The 22,674-nt window shown below is 44.3% G+C and overlaps 1 protein-coding gene across 4 annotated transcripts in view; it reads right to left on the reverse strand.

Annotated features, from left to right (window-relative positions):
- Positions 1–1,218: 1,218 nt before the first annotated feature.
- The window catches only part of ARHGAP28 (Rho GTPase activating protein 28), a 158,879-nt gene continuing 137,423 nt past the window's right edge, over positions 1,219–22,674 (reverse strand). For 2 of the 4 annotated variants that reach the window (XM_029066557.2, XM_029066560.2), the window contains exons 11-16: positions 19,628–19,825; positions 17,250–17,393; positions 14,355–14,479; positions 5,907–6,007; positions 5,715–5,779; positions 1,219–3,680 (exon numbers count right to left, since the gene is read on the reverse strand). In XM_029066557.2, coding sequence (XP_028922390.1) covers positions 3,609–3,680; positions 5,715–5,779; positions 5,907–6,007; positions 14,355–14,479; positions 17,250–17,393; positions 19,628–19,825 — 705 coding nt within the window. In that variant the 3' untranslated portion in view covers positions 1,219–3,608. Of the gene's footprint in view, positions 3,681–5,714; positions 5,780–5,883; positions 6,008–14,354; positions 14,480–17,249; positions 17,394–19,627; positions 19,826–22,674 lie in introns of all 4 variants that reach the window. The other 2 variants (XM_029066559.2, XM_029066558.2) reach the window with 2 other exon arrangements.

Consider the following 22,674-nt stretch of genomic DNA (forward strand, 5'->3'; position numbering starts at 1 on the left):
GAGAACACTGCGCTTTGTGTAATCGTTTGCTGTATGCTCGTTTACTCTGTGTGGGCAATTGTAGTTTTCCATTCTGCCTGCTAACTCTTAATACATTGGTTATTTGAGTAGTAGCCGTGTAAGGAGATATATGATCTGCTCCAACAGCTTTGGATGGTGTCAGTGATCTTGCATGTCAAAAAAAGTTTATTTTCTAATGCTGAAAAATGTGATGCCTGGGCCAAGAACATGGTAATGGCACTTCTGATTGTGTGCTTTAATTAACCTTTTATACTTCTTTCCCCAACCCAGCTCACAGATCTTTTATTAGCCTTCAATTCTGTTGGACATTCCTTTTATTCCCATGATATACTGCTTCCTGTGCTGCCCAGCCTAGCCTTCATCTAGTATTCCCTCATAGGAACTCCCCAATAGTTAAATAGTTTGCATCAATCACATTTCTTGAGTGCTTAGAGTACGCAGAACACTGTACTAAGTGCTTGGAAGAGTATACTATAGCAGAGTTGATGGACATGTTCCCTGCCCACAAGGTAGTTAAATAGAGAAGCAGCTTGGTATAGTGGAGAGAGCATGAGCCCGGGAGTCAGAGGACTTGGGTTCTAATCCAGTTCTGCCACTTGCCTGCTGTGTGACCTTGCACAAGCCTCTTAATGTATCTGTACCTCAGTTTCCTCATCTGTTAAATAGGGATTAAATACCTGCGCCCCCTTCTATGTTCACTGTGAGTGCTATGAACGATAGAGACTGTGTCCAACTTAACACCCTACTGTTTAGGACAGTGCATGGCACATAGTAAAAATTTAACAGATACCACCATTTATGATTATAAGGGCTGGAGAGAAGCTCAGTTGATTCACTCTCTTATTAGGGTGGAGAGGACTCCAGTGGGGAGAATTTGACTTTACTTGGTAAGCGAGAGCTGGAATGGGGTTACTGAAGGAAAAGGATTCAGAGGAGGCATTTTTAGGGTTGTAATAAAGCATGGGCTCAGACAATTTGGCATCTCAGTAGAGTGCAGAGAGGCATTCTGTATCTCCAAACTGTGTAGTTTGAAGACAAGTTGGTTTCTTTAGAGAAGGGAGTCTCCTGTCCTACTCTACCTAATCTATTGTCTGTCTCTAATCGTTCTCTCCCAAGTGCTCAGTATGGTGCTCTGCACATGGCATATCACTGATTGATAGATTGATTGCAAAATGATAATGAGTCCTGACACCAGCCTTCTGGTTTAGGTTTTTGTATTTATTTTCCTGGTTAAAATGCAGTGTACACAATTGCCTTTACAAATCCGCTATTGTTCCTACAATAGCCCTTACTGTAACAAAACAATCAACATTTCCCTTGGAGATGGGAGGAATATTCCAATACTTGGCTTTAGTGGCATTGTAATATTTTCCAATTCAGCAACCCACTGTGGAAAATAATTGAAGAAAGATTGAAAGAAAAGATGGGACATTTTGACCCACAACTGAACTCCTGGGAATCCTCCCAGTCATCCGAATGGGTCCAGAAACCAAAGATTAATGCAAGAATGTGTCTTCGGCACAGATTCCTGCAGAGCACAACATTCATGGAAATGTTTAATTTTGCTTTTTTGCACTGGTGTATTATTCAACTAGGAACTTCGAAAGCAAAATCAGGTGATTTAAATAAGACTTCAAGAACATTTTGAAACACCAAGTATTCTTAATCCACGATGCTTTTTGTCTGAGTAAATATGGCCAAGTGAGGTAGTTTATACTGTATGTACAACATAGAACACACTAACAGTTCCAGTACTTTCCAAGACCATTGACTCCTCGAAGCTTCGTCCCAAAGTGGCTGTGCTACTTAAGTAATCCCTTTTTCAGCACAAGGGAGTGAAAAACATTAAAGACAGCTAGTCAGTCTTGTTCACGCAAAGGTGTATTTGGGTATCATTTTTGAGTATGAAAAACATCATTCTTTCTCTCTTTCTCTCTTTTTCTCTATGTATGCATATATAGCAGTTAAAGATCCTATAGATATAATAGACATATGTGTATATATAGGAGATATATAAAGCAGACATTCAAAAGCATAACGTCTCTTCCTTGCCTAATGTGGTCTTGCTTCTTGCCTGTGTTGTATCTAAGACGGTCGATCAGCATCTCAACCACGTCTCTCAAAATCCGAATGCAAAGACCATTTCACCTAGCATGCTTGGCAATTACAATAATGTAATTTCTACCAAAATGCACCATTGCCATTTTGTAAACTGCAGTCATTTCCAGCAGATGGTAGAAAGCTCAGTCTTCCAACTAGCTGGGAAAAGGAGACCTGCATAATTATTTAACATTTATTGCATTGTCAAATGATAGTATAATTGAAAACATTCATCCACAAACCAGGATAATTAATGACCTCATGCTTTGGCAGATTCAGAGTTTGGAAAACGAACATTCAGGATTTCCATAGAGAAGGAAACCTGCATATGTCCTTACAACTTGATTTTAATCTGCAATATTTGGCTCTGGCTATGATGGATGAACAAAATTCAATACTACCTCCTCCATCTCACAAGATCCAGATGTAACTCTTTTCCAACACTTGTAAGCATTTGGATAAAAGCATCTTTGAAAGGAGGGCTGCAGAAGTGTGTAACAACTGCCCTCTGAAATAGGAAAGGCATGGAAGGGGGTAAAAGAAAACAACTGTCAGACACACAGAAACATATTCAGCAAACGGAATCATGATCGGAAAACGTTTAGGATCTGCAGCAGTTGTCTAAAAGGAACAGTATGAAAGGATGGACAAACTCATCCTTTGTCAAAGTAACTTTGGTGTTTGGTGTTTGTTTCGTAAGGCCGTCGTTAGAAAATTGATCTCCAAGTGTTTAGATATGGAACTATCCACATTGGTAGCAGAGTGTCGATAATAACGATACAGTACAACGTACATACACAGTACATGATTCTACGAACAGTAGCTCTTTCCCCTCAGAATCACCTAGTAATGAGGAGTGGGTCTAAAGCATAAATAGTGTTCATCTTCCGTTCACCTAATTTCCTTTCAAGGAAGAAAGTCTGATTTTTGCCACGCAACCACTTTTGGCATCTTTAACAACCTATAAAGGAAAGCCCATCTTTTAAGAGGAAGGGACTGGCTTCCTCATTCTAGCACCGCCCCAATAATCTCTTGGATCCGGTAGTGTTTGCTACAGGTAGGGAGTTTCTTTTCTCAAGGGGAAGTAAGGGTTCACTGCAGTTTTAAGTCCAGATCCTGCCAAAGATGAAGAACCCTTGTTTCTGTAGATTGGCATGTTCTTCCACAGGGTAACCACGGTTTAACACAGTGTCCTCAACCCTTCTCTCCAACCACTGGCAAGTGAGGATTCTCGGACTTAGCGGGTACCACTGGCTGTCATTCCCTAAAGCTTCACTGGGGAACAAGTGACAGCTGCCAGTCACTTCCCAGCGTTTGGAAAAATTTTAGAGGAGAGAAGGATGGGAAACACAGATGTGGTCGGAAGGACACGTGTCAGTTTCCATCACGATCAGGACTTCCTGACAAGTCTGGAAAACACCATCACAGTCTTTCTGTTCGTCAGAAATAAAGGCATCTCTGGAAGCTTCAACTTGTTTTGGGTTTTATCACCCATTCTGCTTGTGGATTGGCATGGTACACATCCAACATATAGGCATCTGGGTCCAAACAGTGCTGACCTAAAATAGAGAGTTTCTGTCATTTTGGCTTGTTTATAACAGGGTAGTGGTCAGAAAAACCTGACTGGGTCCAGCAGGGCCCTTCAAATTCCAGGCTGATCTAAATAATGATAATAATTGTGGTATTTGTTAAGCACTTACTATGTGTCAAGCACTGTTCTAAACTCTGGAAAAGATACAAGATAATCAGGTGAGAGCCAGTCCCTGATCCACGGAGGACTGACGATCTAAGTAAAAAGTCATTAAATCCCCATTTTACAGGTAAAGTTACTGAGGCACAGAGAAGATAAGTAACTTGCCCAAGGTCACACAGAAGGCACTTAGCAGAGCCAGGATTAGAGCCCAGGACCTCTGACTCCCAGGCCCATGCTCTTTCTACAAAGCTGTGCTGTTTTCATATTTCCCAGATGCTCATTTAGAATGGCATCAGGCAAATCTGGGGTACATTTCAATATTTCCTGGGACACTGTAAACACCATTGTCCCCCCTATATTTTCCTTCCTCCTGTGTCATCTGTACCCTTGAGTCCTCACCCCCTCCATCCCTCCTTCCCCCACAGCACTTTAAAGTTCATAGTTTTAAACTCAGTGGCTTCTCCTTACTTGTAAATGATAGATTGCAAACCATCCGAAGTCAGAGTTCCCGTCTGCAAACTCTATAGTGGTCTCCCAAACACTCAGTACAGTGCTCTGCACAGAGTAAGAATTAATGAGTTGTTTCCTAAATTGACTTCGGTAACCAGCCAATTCCCAGCAGTGTGGCTCAGTGGAAAGAGCACGGGCTTTGGAGTCAGGGCTCATGAGTTCGAATCCCAGCTCTGCCACTTGTTGGCTGTGTGACTGTGGGCAAGTCACTTAACTTCTCTGTGCCTCAGTTCCCTCATCTGTAAAATGGGGATTAAGACTGTGAGCCCCACGTGGGACAACCTGATTCCCCTCTGTCTACCCCAGCGCTTAGAACAGTGCTCGGCACATAGTAAGCGCTTAACAAATACCAACATTATTATAATTATTTTTCACTTGCATCTCCAATGGTTTATCCAAGAATAGAGAGCCTATCATTGGGTGGCCGGAAGCTACTTGCCCAGAGTCAGGAATAATTCATGTCATGGCATAGTGCCTATAGGACATGGGCCTGGAAGTCAGGAGGTCATGGGTTCTAATCCCGGATCCACCACTTGTCTGTTGTGTGATCTTGGGCAAGTCACTTCAGTTCTAGTTCAGTTCAGTTCAGTTCAGTTCAGTTCAGTTCTAGTTCACTTCAGTTCTCAGTTCTAGAGAAGCAGCGTGGCTCAGTGGAAAGAGCACGGGCTTTGGAGTCAGAGGTCATGGGTTCGAATCCCGGCTCGGCCACTTGTCAGCTGTGTGACTTTGGGCAAGTCACTTAACTTCTCGGTGCCTCAGTTCCCTCATCTGTAAAATGGGGATGAAGAACTGTGAGCCCCACGTGGGACAACCTGATTCCCCTTTGTCTACCCCAGCGCTTAGAACAGTGCTCGGCACATAGTAAGTGCTTAACAAATACCAACATTATTATTATTATTATTCTCTGTGCCTCAGTTACCTCATCTATAAAATAGGAATTGAGACTGTGAACCCCATGTGGGACAGGGATTTAGTTCCACCTGATTTGCTTGTATTCACTCTAGCGCTTAGTACAGTGCCTGGCACACACTAAGTGCTGAACAAATACCATACTTATTATTACTACTATGAGGGAACTGAGGCACAGGCAAGTGAAGTGACTTGGCCAAATTACACATCAGACAAGTGGCAGAAACAGAATTAGAATCCATTTCCTTCTGACTCCCAAGGCCATGCTCAGTCTTGACAGTCTCAAACGCCTAGTATAGTGCTTTGCACCCAGTCAACACTCAATAATTACAATTGATCGATGACTGAACTGAATCATTGTTGTACCTCCCTATCACATCAAACTGGATATAGGAATAACAGTATATGACACTATATATATAATAAACCTCTCCAACAAGGTCAGTAAATACTCAAAAAATCTAAGATCAACAATGCTTACCGATATTGCCTCCAATTTCATATAAGCTTTGGCTCTGGACTTTAATGCTACTTGGTGATCCATAGCTAAAAGGGAAATACAATTATACTTTTCAGTCCTCTTTTTAGATCAAAGCACAAGCCCAGGCATTGAAATATCCAATGTAAACAAACTTAATCCACCCAGTTACCTGGCATCCATCCTTCAGCCTACCTCTTCCAGGAAACCTTCCATGATTAGGTAAGAGAGATATGGTCTTCACCCCATTAGATCCATCTGCTTTTCCATCAATAAATTTGTGTAATCCCCCATGTCTGTATATGACATCAATCAATTAATTAATCGATCAGTGGTATTTATGAGAAGCGACGTGGCTAGTGGAAAGATCCCGGGCTTGGGTGTCAGGGGTCATGGGTTCTAATCCCGGCTCCACCACTTGTCTGCTATGTGACCTTGGGCAACTCACTTAACTTCTCGGTGCCTCAGTTACCTCATCTGTAAAAATGGGGATTTAAAAATGTGAGCCCCACGTAGGACAATCTCATTACCTTGTATCTACCCCAGCGCTTAGAACAGTGCTCTGCACATAGTAAGTGCTTAACAAAAACTATAATTATTATTATATATATGCTAATTGAATTGAAACTGGACAAGTTAAGCAGTTGTTTTCTTTTCAGGGGACAATAAATATATCACGCCTTTCCTAAATAGCCCATCATTGTAGGTATTCATGGTACTTTGCCTTAAATGTTTTAATTAATTAACAAGCCATACCACACTTTTCATGCCAAAAATTTCCTTCCCACTTCAAATCCACCAGACTATGGTCTGTCCCTTTCTTTAAAGCCTTTCTGAAACTCGAAGTCCTGCTGAGATCTTTCCCAATTAATTTTTCTCCTCCCCAGATCTTTCTTCCAACTATAAACCTCAGCACTTCTGTGCCAATTATACACTTATGTTCTCACAGCCACTATCCTACTATTTAAGCACTTTACTCATCTACATATTCAGTTATTCTTTCTCCTGCTTTGGGGAAATTTTATCTCTCTCTTCTCTGCTACACTATAAACTCCTCTGAGGGCAAGGGAGTACAAATTCTCATATACCTCCTAAGCACTTGGTACAGTGCTCTGTACACAGTAGTTGCTTGGTAAATAATGTTGATTGATCAGTGGGAAATATGACTTTTTTTTTAGGTTAGGAGAGCTGGAGCATGGACAAGTTAAGATATTTATCTGGGTCACGCCACGAATCTGTGGAAGAAGTAGATGTTGACCTTCAGTTGACAAAGACGTTGTTGAAATATTAATTTTCACTGGTGGCTAATGAATCAGCATCACTCTCTTCAGTTTACACAGTGAACCATGCCTGCAGTGTGGGCTACTATAAAGAGCATGGGGTCTGGGAGTCAGGAAACCTAGATTCTAATCCTGACTCTGCCACTCACTCACCTGATAAATGACCTTAGGCAAGTAACTTGAAATCTCTGTGTCTCAGTTTTTTCATCTGTAAAATGACGATGAAATAACCATTCTCCCTCCCACCTTAGACTGTGTTTGGCCTCCCTGAGAGCTTATATTCAATGTGGACCCCGTTGTGAAACAGCAGGGAAAGGAATATGTTCCCACCAGACCGACTGGTCTAGAGATTTGGCATCAGTCATCTGGATAAAGATAGGGACTCCAAGACCAAAAGAACATTTCTCTTTGATAGATTGTTTTATGTAATTATTGGATTAATCTTTAATTGTAAACAGAAAGCAAACCTCTAGTGGTTTTGGTTGCCCTTCATGTCCTCCTGCTTCTTACCATGATATTGTTTTGTTATTACTATATGTGTCATGAAATCTGGATGCTTCCCTTTGGTTATGCCCTTCTGCAGGCTAGGACTCACACCTATGGCCCATAAGCTTAATAATAATGATGATAATTATGGTATTAACCGCTTACTATGTGCCAAGCATTGTTCTAAGCACTGGGGTAGATACAAGATAAGCAGGTTGTCCCACGTGGGGCTCACAGTCTTAATGCCCATTTTACTGATGAGGTAACTGCGGCCCAGAGAAGGTAAGTGGCTTGTCCAAGATCACACAGCGGGCATATGGCATTAGATCACCGGACCGCCAAGCCCGGGCTCTTTTCACTAAGCCGTGCTGGTTTTCCATACTGCTTAAACCCTGCAGGTCCTCTAGTGAGAGGAAGGCCCCAGAAAAGGGTAGGGGTAATGTATTACCACTAGTAAATGTGAGGTCCCCAAGGGAAAGTGATGTACCTCTCTCCTGTCTGTGGTTCATTCATTCATTCAATCGGATTTATTGAGCACTTACTGTGTGTAGAGCACTGTACTAAGCACTTGAAAAGTATAATTCAGTAATAAAGAGAAACGATCCCTGCCCAGACCAGGTTTACAGTCTAGTGGGAGGGAGACAGACATCAAAACAAGTAAAAAGGCTTCAATATAAATAATATAATTATAGATATATACATATATACATAAAGTGCTGTGGGGTAGGAAGGGAAGAGCAAAGGGAGTGAGTCTAAGGGAGGGGGGAGGGAAGGGAAGGAAGGAGCTGAGGAAAAGGGGGGCTTAGTCTGGGAAGGTCTCTTAGAGGAGGTGTGCCTTCAGTAGGGCTTTGAAGGAGGGAAGAGTGATTGGTGCATTTGAGGAGGGAGGGTGTCCCAGGCCAGAGGTAGGATATGGGCCATTGGTCGAAGGCGGGACAGACAATAACGAAGCACAGGGAGAAGGTTAGCAACACCAGAGGAGCAGAGTGTGCAAGCTGGGATGTAGAGGGAGAGAAAGGAGGTGAGGGAAGAAGGGGCGCAGAGTGTGCAAGCTGGGATGTAGAAGGAGAACAGGAAGGTGTGGTAAGAAGGAGCTTTGAAGCCAATAATGAGGAGTTTTTGATTGATACCAAGGTTGATAGGCAACCACTGGAGAATTTTTTAGGAGGAGGGTGACATGACCTGATCGTTTCTGTAGAAAGATAATCCGGGCAGCAGAGTATGGACTGAAGTGGGGAGAGGCAGAAGGTTGGGAGGTCAGAAAGGAGGCTGATGCAGCACTCCAGTCGGGATAAGATGAGTGACTGTACTACCGTGCTAATGTGGTCATCACCCACTCCCTGATCCTCTCCTCTCCTCCATTACTGCTCTGGCTAACCAACTTGCCCACAAACCTCCCCAAGGCTTAGGATGAGTCACCGTGGCATGGCTCTCCTCCTGCTAGAAGACTGGTGTGATGCGGAATGGAGTCAGGAAAGCAGTTTCCCCGAAAGTTGTGGATTGGTGGACAAGACCCAAGGAGTGGAATGAACGAATAATAATAATAATAATAATAATAATGGAATTTGTAAAGTGCTTACTATGTGCCAAGCCCTATTCTAAGTGCTGGGGTAGATGCAAGGAAATCAGATTGTCTCACATGGGGCTCACAGTCTTAATCCCCATTTTACAGATGAGGGAACTGAGGCAGAGAGAAGTGAAGTGACAAATCCAAGGTCACACAGCAGACAAGTGGCAGAGTCAGGATTAGAACCCACGACCTCTGTCTCCCAGGCCCGTGCTCTATCCACTATGCCATGATGCTTCTCTGCTCACTAACAATGAAGGAGCTGGCCCTGAGCGATAGGAAGCATTAGCATTTCTCAAAGTTCCAGGCCCTACTGACCCGGGAGGGGCTGGGTGAGCAATAAGGCCAAACAATTAGATCCGGAATGAGAGAATTGCGATGGGTCTTCTTAAATGATTCTAATATGGCCAAGGAAAAGGAGAAGGATCGGGAAGTATCCGTATATGTGGGGAGAGGTGTCCCCAAACTAATGGTGGTAGGTTTATGCTTGGGGAATGTGTGGCATAGTGGATATGGCACGGGCCTGGGAGTCAGAAGGTCATGGGTTCTAATCCTGGCTCTGCCACTTGATGTATGACCTTGGGCTCGTCACTTCACTTCTCTCTGCCTCAGTTACCTCACCTGGAAAATGGGGACTGAGACTGTGAGCCCCACGTGGGACAGGGACTGTGTCCAACCTGATTAGCTTGTATTCAACCCAGTGCTTAGTCAGCGCTTAGAACAGTGTTTGATACATAGTAAGAAGTATAAGCACTTAACAAATACCATTATTATTATTATTACAGTGCCTGGCACATAGTAAGTGCTTAGCAAATGCCATAATTATCATTATCATGTGATTGTATTTTATCTACCCAGAACTCAGCATGGTGATTGACACAAAGTAAGGTCAGTGAGAAGCAGGGTGGTCTACGGGAAAGAGCAGGGGCCTGGGAATCAGAGGACCTGGGTCTGATGGGTGACGTTGGTCAAGTCATTGAACTTCTCTATGCCTCAGTTATCTCATCCCTCAAATGTTAGTAAGGCTGTGAGCCCTTTCTGGGACAGAAACTGTGTCCAGTTCAGTTATCTTGTATCTACCTTAGGACTGAGTACAGTGCCTGGAACATAGTAGCACATAACAAATACCTTTGAAAAAAGTGCTTAACAAATATTATCATTTTTAATCCCAGTTCTGGAGAGGCAGGTTTACTGATAGTATATGTTCTGATTAACACAGTTGCACCGTTTTCTTTGCCTCCGGTTGGAAAACCTCACAAGTTAATAGTGATAGGTGTGGCAGAGTTCTCACTGGAATGGCATCTATTGCACACTGCCAAAATTCATTCATTCATTCAGACATATTTATTGAGCACTGACTGTGTGCAGAACCCTGTACTAAGCCCTTGGAATGTACAATTCGGGAACAGATAGAGACAATCCCTGCCCAACAACAGGCTTCCTGTTTTAAAGGGGGAGACAGAGAGCAAAACAAAACAAAGAATCAAAGAATCGAAATCAAAGAAAGCTCTCTCCAAAGGACCGGTGCAAAGGGAAGTCTTTATCTGACAGTGTCTGTTGTATCTCTGTACATTGCTAAGCCACAAATTATAGAGAAGGCTGATTTTATTAGTTCCTTTCTGATTTATTTTGATTTTTATTAAGCACTCATTATGTGCTGGGCACGGTGCTAAGTTCTGGGATAATAATAATAATGATAACAATTATGGTACTTGTTAAATGCTTACTATGCACTAAGTATTGTTCCAAGTGCTGGGGTTAAGTTACAAGTTAAGTTACAAGTCCCACCTGGGGCTCACACTCTTTATCCCCGTTTTACAGATGAGGTAACTGAAGCCCAGAGAAGTGAAGTGACTTGCCCAGGGTCATACAGCAGACATGTGGCAGAGCCGGAGTTAGAAGCCTGGTCCTTCTGACTTCCAAACCCGTGCTCTATAAACTAAGGCACACTGCTTCGAGCTGCCCTCGGTGAACTCATTCACTCTCACGGCTTTGACTACCATCTCTACGCAGATGACACACAGATCTACATCTCCACCCCTGTCCTCTCCCCCTCCCTTCGGGCTCGCATCTCCTCCCGCCTCCGGGACGTCTCCACCTGGATGTCGGCCCGCCACCTAAAACTCAACATGAGCAAGACTGAACTCCTCATCTTCCCTCCCAAACCCGGTCCTCTCCCAGACTTCTCTATCACTGTCGATGGCACGACCATCCTTCCCGTCTCTCGGGCCCACAATCTCAGTGTCATCCTTGACTCGTCTCTCTCGTTCACCCCACACATCCTATCCGTTACCGAGACCTGCCGGTTTCACCTATACAATATCGCCAAGATCCGCCCTTTCTTCTCCACCCAAACGGCTACCTTACTGCTACGGGCTCTCGTTATATCCCGGCTAGACTACTGTGTCAGCCTTCTCTCTGACCTCCCTCCCTCCTCTCTCGCCCCGCTCCGGTCTATTCTTCACTCCGCTGCCCGGCTCATCTTCCTGCAGAAACGATCTGGGCATGTCACTCCCCTTCTTAAACAACTCCAGTGGTTGCCTATCGACCTCCGCTCCAAACAAAAACTCCTCACTCTAGGCTTCGAGGCTCTCCATCACCTTGCCCCTTCCTACCTCTCCTCCCTTCTCTCTTTCTACCACCCACCCCGCACGCTCCGCTCCTCCGCCGCCCACCTCCTCACCGTCCCTCGGTCTCGCCTATCCCGCCGTCGACCCCTGGGCCACGTCCTCCCGTGGTCCTGGAACGCCCTCCCTCCTCACCTCCGCCAAACTGATGCTCTTCCCTTCTTCAAAACCCTACTTAAAACTCACCTCCTCCAAGAGGTCTTCCCAGACTGAGCTCCTTTTCTCCCTCTACTCCCTCTGCCACCCCCGCTTTACCTCTCCGCAGCTAAACCCTCTTTTTCCCCTTTTCCCTCTGCTCCTCCACCTCTCCCTTCCCTTCCCCACAGCACTGTACTCGTCCGCTCAACTGTATATATTTCCATTGCCCTATTTATTTTGTTAATGAATTGTACATCGCCTTGATTCTATTTAGTTGCCATTGTTTTTACGAGATGTTCTTCCCCTTGACTCTATTTATTGCCATTGTTCTTGTCCATCCATCTCCCCCGATTAGACTGGAAGCCCGTCAAAGGGCAGGGACTGTCTCTGTTGCCGACTTGTTCATCCCAAGCACTTAGTACAGTGCTCTGCACATAGTAAGCGCTCAATAAATACTATTGAATGAATGAATGAATGAATGAATGCTTGGGTAGATACTAGCTAATCAGGTTGGACATAGTCCATGTCCCACACGGGGCTCACAGCCTTCACCCCCATTTTACAGATGTTGAATGCGTAGGGAACATGTCCGAGACAGAACTCCTCATTTCCTACCCAAACCCTGTCCTCCTCCTGACTTCTCCATCCCTCTAGGTTGTAAGCTCGTTGTGAGCAGGGACTGTGTCTGTTATATTCTTTTACTGTACTCTGACAAGTGCTTAGTACAGTGCTCTACACAAAGTAAGCATTCAATAAATAGGATTGACTGACTGACTGAAGCCTTCCCTGATTAAGCCCTCATTTCCTCTTCCCCCCCTCCTTTCTGTGTTGCCCTGGCACTTGGATTGTACCCTTCATTCACCCCACCCTCAGCTCCATAGCACTTCTGTACGTCTGTAATTCATTAATGTCAGAATCCCTCACAGCCATATCATTATGATGCTGCATTCATTCATTCCTTCAAGCGTATTTATTGAGCGCTTTCTGTGTGCAGATCACTGTACTAAGCACTTGGAAAGTACAGTTTGGGAACAGATAGAGACCCAACAACAGGCTTATAGTCTAGGAGAGGGAAGAGGAGAGGAGAGCCACAACTCAGTTTGGCTGTGTTTGCTGGAAAATGCTGCACACTGGCATTGTACATTTTCTAGCCATTACCCCATCATTTGTTCAGTAAAAAAAAAATAGATAACTGATTATCAAATAATCAGATTAGAGAAGCGGTGTAGCCCTGTGGACCTAGCACAGATCTGGGTGTCAGAGACCCTGGGTTCTAATCCTAGCTCCGACCTTGCCTGCTGTGTGACGTTGGGTAAGTCAATTAACTTCTTTGTACCTCAGTTTCCTTCTCTCTAAAATGAGGACTAAATTCTTGTCTCTTCTACTTAGTCTGTGGGTCCCATGTAATCAATCAATCAATCAGTTGTAATTTTGAGTGTTTCCTATGTGCAGAGCACTATGCTAAGCGTTTGGAGGGTTAGCAGACATATTCCACTACCGTAGTGAGTTTACAGTCTAGAGCTACAGTCTACAGCTTGCATGTAGACAGGGGCTGTGTCTAATCTGCTTATATTTTATCTACCTTAACACTTAGTACAGTGTTTAGCCTAAGGTAAATCCTTAGCTCCCCACTCAGGGTCACATTTGGAGAGTTTCCAGTCTGGGCTACAGGTGGGAGAATCAAGCAGAGGCCTACCCATTCCATTCCCATCTTGGCCAGTGGCTAGTAAGTGGAAGGCAATCTGCTACAGGACAAAACTCACCCAAGCTGGGCAGCGGCAGCATGGAGAGAGTCGAGGGCAGAGATTCGAGTTTACTGTGAGGAAGGTGGCACTGGTAAACCACTTCCGTATTTTTACCAAGAAAACTCTGTGGATCCACTACAAGAACGATTGCAGATGGAGAGCGGAGCGTTCTGGGAGAGGTGTGTCCTTGGGGTCGCTATGGCTCAGAAACGACTCGACAGCATAAGACAAAACAAGTCCTTAATAAATACCACTACTGGTATTACTATTATAGACAGTAAGCTCACTGTGGGCAGGAAACATGTCTGCCAACTTAGTTGTATTGTACTCTACCATGCACTCAGTACAAAGTCCTGCACCCAGTAAGTGCTCGATAAATATATTGTACTCTGCCAAGCACTTACTACAGTGTCCTGCACCCAGTGCTTAATAAATATCATTGATTGATTATTATCAGATATACACTAACCAAAATCAAAATCCTCCTATCTAAAAGATCCCAAGAAGTAATTTTTCAGCAAAGGCCATCTTTGCAACTCGGGAATCAGATCAATACTGTGATTCAAGACTTTATGCAAAGTGTAGCTGAGAGAAATCCAAAGGTGAGTAGGCCTTTCACAGTCCAACCCAAAATGAGCAGTTTCAACCTGGGAAGAGGGCTCCCAGAAGAACACACACACGCCTGTGCGCAAACATACACACATATCCCCTCATAAGTACACACACACACATGGATACACACATATACACACTCAGACACATTGATTGCTTTAGGAGTTACTCATTTTGGTAAAACTCACCTGTTTTCACAGTGAAATCGAGCCAGGATATCTTTGGCTTTGGTCTGACTGTTGAGCTGAATGGCCATAGACACTTTAGAATGAAGTGGAGCATAAACTCTTATGACTCCCTCTGGTATGTCGGACTGCAGACCCAAGAGAGAAAAAGAATCCTCAAGTCAGGGCCAACTTGAATATTGTGTCAGAGACACAGTTCTGTGATCCCTTATAAGGATGCTTCCAACAAGGGCTCATCAAATGATGTTAATAATATAAAAATGGTATTTGTTAAGTGCTGGGGGAGATATAATATTTTCAGATTGGATAGCTCACACAACAGATAAGTGGCTGAGCCAGGATTGGAAGCCAGATTCTTTGACTCCCAAACACATGCTCTTTCCACTAGCCCACACTACTTCCCTTATGAAAAGCATCTACATATGCAACTCTTAGCTGCTGTGATCCAACAGAGGCACTTCTGGAACAATGAGAAGGCATGCCAGAGGACACAGCCTGGCAAGCCGAATAGCCATTTGCATGACTTCAAAAACCCCGCTGTTCTGAATGGCAAAAATGATCAGGGTTCTTGAAGCAAATTCTATAAAATTTATAAGGATTCTATAAAATGTTTTCAAGCTGTCAGTAGATATGCCCACGGAACCTCCAGAACACGCCTTTTCCCAGAAGGCCCAGACTAAACGTGATTGCTGACAACTGATAATTCATTGCAGGGGAGGGTGGAAAGAGGGGAAGAAAGAAATGGGGAACATATGCTAAAGCAGGAATTGCACCTTAAAAGCACTTCGTCTGTGGGTGAGCTCCTGAAAAGAGTAGTTCCAGACTGTTTCCCGCTCACTGGAAGCCCCAGGTTTCTGAGCCTAATTCTGTCAGGCCATATTCAAGCATATGAGGGTGGGGCATAATTGGGCCACTGGAAATGCTCTGGGTAGCCTTGACCTGGGGTGTACAGTACTATGTCTCTAGAAATGGCTGAGAAAAAGGGCATGTCTCTGCCCCACTGTAATCACCAAGGAGAGGCAAGACAGAAAAAAACAAATAATCAACATAAATATGTAGCTAAATAGAATATTTCAAAGACTTTGTTGAGAGGAAAGAATGGTTGTGGGATGTGCTGGTTGGCTGCCGATCGGCTGGGTTAATGAGGAAAGCTCAAGCTGTGGGATATTTTGTGGTTAATAGGATTTTGAAGGTTGGCCATTCCCAAGAGAAGGGAAGTGGCATGGCTTAGTGGAAAGAGCGTGGGTCTAGGAGTTAGAGGACCTGAGTTCTAAGCCCAGCTCCACCATTTTTCCACTCTGTGACCTTGGGAAAATCACGTCACTTCCGTGTGCCCCAGTTACTTCACCTGTAAAATGGAGATTAGGACTGTGAGCCCCATGTGGCACCTGAGACATGGACTGTGTCCAGTCTGATTAGCTTGTATCTACTCCAGCACTTAAGAATAGTGCCTTGCATATAGCAAGCACTTAACAAATACCGTAAAAAAAAACAAAACAAAAAAGGAGGGGGGGAGAGAGAAAGAGGGATGAAAATTTTTACTAGTTTGCTCCAAACAATCTCACCTAATGGAACTCATAAACCCTTCAAAATGAAAGAGAAACAAATTCTGTGTCCGTTCTGTAGTTATCAGAGAGGATATCTGAATATGAGGCTTCAGGGCAAGCCTGAATCCATGGGTCATAATAATAATAATTGTGGTATTCATTAAATGCTTACTATGTGCCAGGCACTGAATTTAGCACTGGCTGGGTAATAATAATAATTATGACATTTGTTAAGTGCTTACTACGAGTCAGGCACTCTACTAAACGCTGGGGTGGATGAAAGCAAATCGGGTTGGACACAGTCCATGTCCCGAATGGGACTCATAGTCTTAATCTCCATTTTGCAAATGAGGTAACTGAGGCACAGAGAAGTAAAATGACTTGCACAAGATCACACAGCAGACAAGTGGCAGAGCTGGGATTTCTGGAGTCAAGCCTCTCATTCCCAGATTCATGGCAAAGCCATTCCTTTCTTGCTGTCGTCAGCCTTGCTCCTTCTCAGAAGTTATAGATGGCCTGCTGACCCCTTATCCATTAAGCATCCCCAAAATCTGTTCAAAGGACTAAGGTCTCCATTCATCCGAGCTGTAATGCGTGCTGCTTAAATCCTGTCAACTGGTGATGTTCAATTTCTCGGGGTGACGTTGACACAAACTTCCCCATACAAATCTCTCCTAGGAGGTCAAACCTGGGAGCTGTTTCCCCCGGTATCTCATATCTCCTCAAGAGTTGAATTTACTATACTTCCACCCATCCACATTGCTCCTTGGTGGCATCTAACAGAAGACTTCACCTTCAGAAGTGAAGGCTCATTTTCTTGGTGACCAGCTCACTGGGCCATCATCCTAAACGCCTTATGATGGGAAGCAGCGTGTCCTAGTGGACAGAACACAAGCCTGGGAGTCTGAAAGATCTGGGTTCTAACCCTGGCTCCTCCAACTTGTCTGCTATGTGACCTTAGGCAAGTCAATTTCTCTGTGCCTCAGTTACCTCATCTATAAATTGGGGATTAACACCGTGGAGCCCCATATGAGACAGGGACTGAGTCTGACTTGATCAGCTTGTACCTACCCCAGCACTTAGAACAGTGCTTGACACATAGTAAGCGCTTCATAAATATCATCATCATTATTATTATGATTAGGGCTAGGAGAGGAAATGTCCTCAAAGTAGCAGTGCCTGCTGCTTTGTTGAGCTTGTAACTTGTTGCCCTGGGCTAGGCAATAATGGGGTTTCCACTGCCACAGTTTATCATCAGGCCTGCTAGTTGGTGGGGTCGTAGTTCTTTGCCGCATTTCATATTGTGCCTGACCGGGGAAACTGGCTTGTGCATTGATTCCATCTACCTCACCTCTGGCCTTTCGGGCCTCTCTCGATCCATGGTCTTTCTCCTCAGGAGTTTTCTTACACTCTTGTCAAACATCAGCTGCTTCTTGGTATTGTTTATGGCTGCCTCATTCATCTTTCTCACCTGAGAAATCAGGAAGGCTGGAACCTAGAGGAAAGGAGAAGAAATGGTGAGGCCGCCAGCTGCTTCTTACACTACCATCGATTGACCTGTTCTGGCTTTAGTCTCCCTTTCTGTTTCTCTCTTTTTCTAACTCCCCCACCCCTCCTCCCTCCCTCTCATTCCCATTTTCCTCTTTCTTTCCTCTCTCTCCACTCTCCCTCTCTCCCCCCTTCTCTCTATCCCTCTCCACCTCACTTCCTCTCACCCTCCTCATCTTTCCTTCTCCCTCTCTCTTCCCTTCTCTCTCTCCCTCTCTCCTTTCATTCTCTGCCTCTCTCTGTCTCTTTCCTCTCTTCTCCTCTTCCTCTCTCTTTTTCCTCTCTCTCCCTTGCTCTGTCCTCCTTCCTACCTCTCCCCCTCACCCTTCCTCTCTCTCTCTCTCTCTTCCCCCTCATCCCCTCTCTCTTTTCCCTGTGCCCTTTCTTTTCTCTCTCTTTCCACCCTATGTGCCTACTGGACCACTTCTCCCCTTACTCCTAACCTCCAGTGCCAGGCCATATAGGAGACAGAGAGTTGACGGCACCTTGACCCTCACCCACCCACCCACGCCACTGGGACTCCCATCAGCCTCTGCTCCAATCTGGCAGGACTCAAACCCCAGTAGTAGAATGAGGCCATCTCAACTATTTAAGCATCAGGAAGGCTCCTGCCATGACTTTTATGTTTGGTGGTCTGGGCCATGAAAATCCTGAAACTTAACTTTTCCTGTACTATTTATTTTTGTCCTAGACTTTTACATTTTTGTTTCATCTTTTCTTGTGTGTTTTCAAGAAACCTCTCCCCACCTTTTCCTCTGGGAATCCCTTGGGCGCTTGCCTTTGTAGATGAAGATATTTGGGGCCACAGTCATGGAAGCTCTGACTATAACTCATCCATGTACTTCTTTCCCAGGGCTTAGTATCAGGTACTTGCTCCTTATGGGCAAGGGATGTGTCTGCTAATTGTATTGTATTGTCCTCTCCCAAGCCCTTTAGTACAGTGCTCTGCACACAGTAAATGCTCATTAAAAACCACTGATTACTTGGGAGAGTAACAATCATACTTCCCCCATTCAAAGCCCTACTGAAGGCTCACCTCTTCCAAGAGGACTTCTCAGATTAAGCTTCCCTTTCCCTCAGCTCCCCTCCCATCACCCCGACTCGCTCCCTTTCCTCTATCCCCCTCCCCACCACACAGCACCTGTGTAGATATGTACATATCTATAATTCCATTCATTTATATTAATGCCATTTACTTATTTTGATGTGTATATATCTATAACTCTATTTATATTGATGCTATTGATGCCTGTTTACTTGTTTTGATGTCTGTCTCCCCCCTTTGGGACTGTAAGCCCGTTGTGGGCGGGATTGTCTCTATTGCTAAACTGTACTTTCCAAGCACTTAGTACAGTGCTCTGCACACAGTAAGCACTCAATAAATACAATTAAATGAGGGAATGAGTGAATGAATGAATGAGAGTTGGTAGACATGTTCCCTGAACACAAGAAGCATACAGTCTAAAGATTATTAATAATACTACTACTATAAATCAATCAATCTGATTTACTGAGTGCTTACTATGTGCAGAGCAGTGTACTAAGTGCTTGGGAGGGTACAATACAACATTGCCTGATCATAACAAGCTTACAGTCCTCCAATACTATCGTTATTTTCAGAGAGATCATTCGGAGCTCTGGATGGGGTAGCTCCCTAAAATAAAACAACTGACTCCCCTCCCTCAGGCTGCGTCAGCTCAGAAGTCACCATAATCAATCAATCAACCAATGGAATTGATTGAGCACTTACTACATGCAGAATACTGTACTAAGAACTTGGGAGAGTTCAGTACCCCAGAATTAGCAGTCATGTTCGCTGCCCCTAATAAGCTTATAGTCTAGACAGGGAGACAGAAATAATCTCAGTCAAGGCTGTCCAGGATCAGTAAGCTTGCTGTGACAATCGTACAGAAAGTGATGGCGGTATTGAAGACACAAAAAGCAAACATCATAGTACACACAAAAGGATGGTGACTACTACTCTCAAGGAGGTTTCCAAGTGGGCAGCCTCAGACCATGATGATTTGCTGAAACTGGGGGACAGTGTGCTGTTGGGGGGGGCACCCACGCTGTTCTACACGCCGGGGGCTGTCCCACAGAGCCCCCCCACATAGATGCAGAGATACTAGAGAGCAAAACAGAGCGCCGAGAGATGATAACGATTGGGTAGGGAGTACTCACGGTCCACAGGATATCCTGGTAGCGAATCAGAAGTCGAACAATATGGGCTGTTGTCGCGGCCGTCTGCATTTCTTCTTGGTTGGAGCGCTTGCCTTTGTAGATGAAGAGATTTGGGGCCACAATCATGGAAACATTCCACAAGCTCATTTTGTTTTTCCCTTCGTTTGCAATCACTTTCTTGAGGAACGTCAAGAAGGCCTACCGGAGAATATCATTCTTGTAACAGTATAGTCCAATCATTTCTAAAACCTCTCTCTCCCTTCCTTATTCCATTTTTCTGTCATTCCTTCCCACATTCCCTTCCTTCCTTCTACCTTTTTTCCCTAATAATAATTAAAACTGGAATTTCTTAAGCATTTACTGTACGCCAAGAAGTGTACAAACCTCTAGTTTAGAAACAAGTTAATTTATTGAGTACAATACTATTCATTCATTCATTCATTCAATAGTATTTATTGAGCGCTTACTATGTGCAGAGCACTGTACTAAGCGCTTGGGATGAACAAGTCGGCAACAGATAGAGACAGTCCCTGCCGTTTGACGGGCTTACAGTCTAATCGGGGGAGACGGACATACAAGAACAATGGCACTAAACAGCGTCAAGGGGAAGAACATCTCGTAAAAACAATGGCAACTAAATAGAATCGAGGCGATGTACAATTCATTAACAAAATAAATAGGGTAACGAAAATATATACAGTTGAGCGGACGGGTACAGTGCTGTGGGGATGGGAAGGGAGAGGTGGAGGAGCAGAGGGAAAAGGGGAAAATGAGGCTTTAGCTGCGGAGAGGTAAAGGGGGGATGGCAGAGGGAGTAGAGGGGGAAGAGGAGCTCAGTCTGGGAAGGCCTCTTGGAGGAGGTGATTTTTAAGTAAGGTTTTGAAGAGGGAAAGAGAATCAGTTTGGCGGAGGTGAGGAGGGAGGGCGTTCCAGGACCGCGGGAGGACGTGACCCAGGGGTCGACGGCGGGATAGGCGAGACCGAGGGACGGCGAGGAGGTGGGCGGCAGAGGAGCGGAGCGTGCGGGGTGGGTGGTAGAAAGAGAGAAGGGAGGAGAGGTAGGAAGGGGCAAGGTGATGGAGAGCCTTGAAGCCTAGAGTGAGGAGTTTTTGTTTGGAGCACTGTACTAAATACTTGGGATAGTACAATATAACAGAGTTGGTAGGCATGTTCCCCTCCTATAATGAGCTTCCAGTCTAGGTGGGGAAGACAGACATATAAACCAGTTATGGGTATGTACACAAGTGCTGTGGGGCTAAGGGAGGGGTGAATAAGGACGCAAATCCAAATTTGGGGTGATGCAGAAGGGAGTGGGATAAGAGGAAATGAAGGCTCAGCTGTGGAAGAAGCCTCTGGAGAAAACGTGCTTTCATTAAGGCTTTGAAGGTGAGGAGAGTGATCATCTGTCAGATATGAAGAGGGAGGGCATTCCAGAGACAAGATTTGGGAGAGAGGGTCAGTGATGAGATAGACAAGATAGAGCTAGAGCAAGTAGGTTGATATTAGAAGATCAAAGTGTGGAGACTGGATCATAGTAGGAAATCAGGGAGGCAAAGTAGGAGAACCGAATTGTACTTTCCAAGCGCTTAGTACAGTGCCCTGCACATAGTCATAATAAATATGACTGAATGAATATGAATGAATGAATGAATGAATGAATGAATGAGAGGGCAAGGTAATTAAATGTTTTAAAGTCGATGGACGGAGTTTATGTTTAATGAGAGGGGGAATGGAAAACGTGAACTGAACAGTTTTGCAGAAAGATGATCTGGGCGGTAAGTGAAGTATGGACTGAAGTGAGGAGGGACAGGAGGCAGGGAGGTCAGCAAGGAGGCTGTTGCAGTTATCAAAGTACAGTAGTGCCTGGAATAATGCAGTAGCAGTTTGGATAGAGAGGAAAGGGTGGATTTTAGCAATGCTGTGAACCGTTAGGATCGAAGGTTGAACTGACAGAATTTGGTGATGGATTGAATATATAGGTTGAATGAGAGAGATGAGTGAAAGATAATGCCAAGATTCCGGGCTCATGAGACAAGGAGGATGGTGGTGCTGTCTACAGTGATGGGAACATCAAGGAGAAGGCAGGTCAGGTCAGACACAGTCCCTGTCCCACATGGGATTCACAGTTTAAGGGGGATGGAAAACAGAGGCTTAATCCCTATTTTATAGATGATGAAACTGAGGTCAGTTAAGTGACTTGCCCAAGGTCACACAGTAGGCAAATTGCAGAGCTGGGATTAGGTCACTCATCCTCTGATTCTCTTACCCATGCTCTTCCCTCTGTCTTTCATCCTTTATTCATCACTCTTTCTCACTTCCAAGTGACTTTGGAAACTTAGGTAGGGGCCCTGAATTTGTCAAGATTGTATGTTTTACCATTTTCTTAGCATTCTCATAAGTGAAATTAGTAATTTTTCCCACAGACTGCTTCAAAACAAAGACTGTCCTTTACATGGGCAGGGAATGTGTCTACCAACTCTATTATATTGTAGTCTCTCAAATGTTTAGTATAGTGCTCTGCATATAGTAAGCACTTAATAAATATGACAGATTCACTGTTTATTAATTTTCATGTATTAGCTGCACCATAAGGAATCCAACTCGGTTTGATAATGCCATTACTTGTGGTTAATGTGATTTTAAAATTGAACATATTACTTTCCTTTCAGAAAAATTCCACTAAGAAAAAAATCCCTTCTTTAGAATTTTAGAGTATTAAATTACCCACAGTTCTAAGCCAGTACCACCTCTCAGCTAAACTAGGGGAAGGATAAATCAGTTCAGACAGCTTGAAAACCCAGATCTTGTGAAACTAATTCAATTTTTGGCCACTTTCTCTGTTGTCTTTAAATTCTGCCCTCCTTCCAGTCTCTGAGGGGATTAAATGAAGGACTCCCCAGTGAGAAACTGTTTCTGGCACATTTTCAAAAGGGAGGAAAGAAGGATCAGAAGGGATCAGGGTCAGAGGTCAGTTTAGCCACTCTCTAAGTGAAGGCTCAAGTCTCTTGAGGGCTCCAGATTTTCTGACCCTAGGGATTTCAGCTCTC

The sequence above is a fragment of the Ornithorhynchus anatinus genome, chromosome 5 (genome assembly GCF_004115215.2).
Source record: "Ornithorhynchus anatinus isolate Pmale09 chromosome 5, mOrnAna1.pri.v4, whole genome shotgun sequence".
Lineage (NCBI taxonomy): Eukaryota > Metazoa > Chordata > Mammalia > Monotremata > Ornithorhynchidae > Ornithorhynchus > Ornithorhynchus anatinus.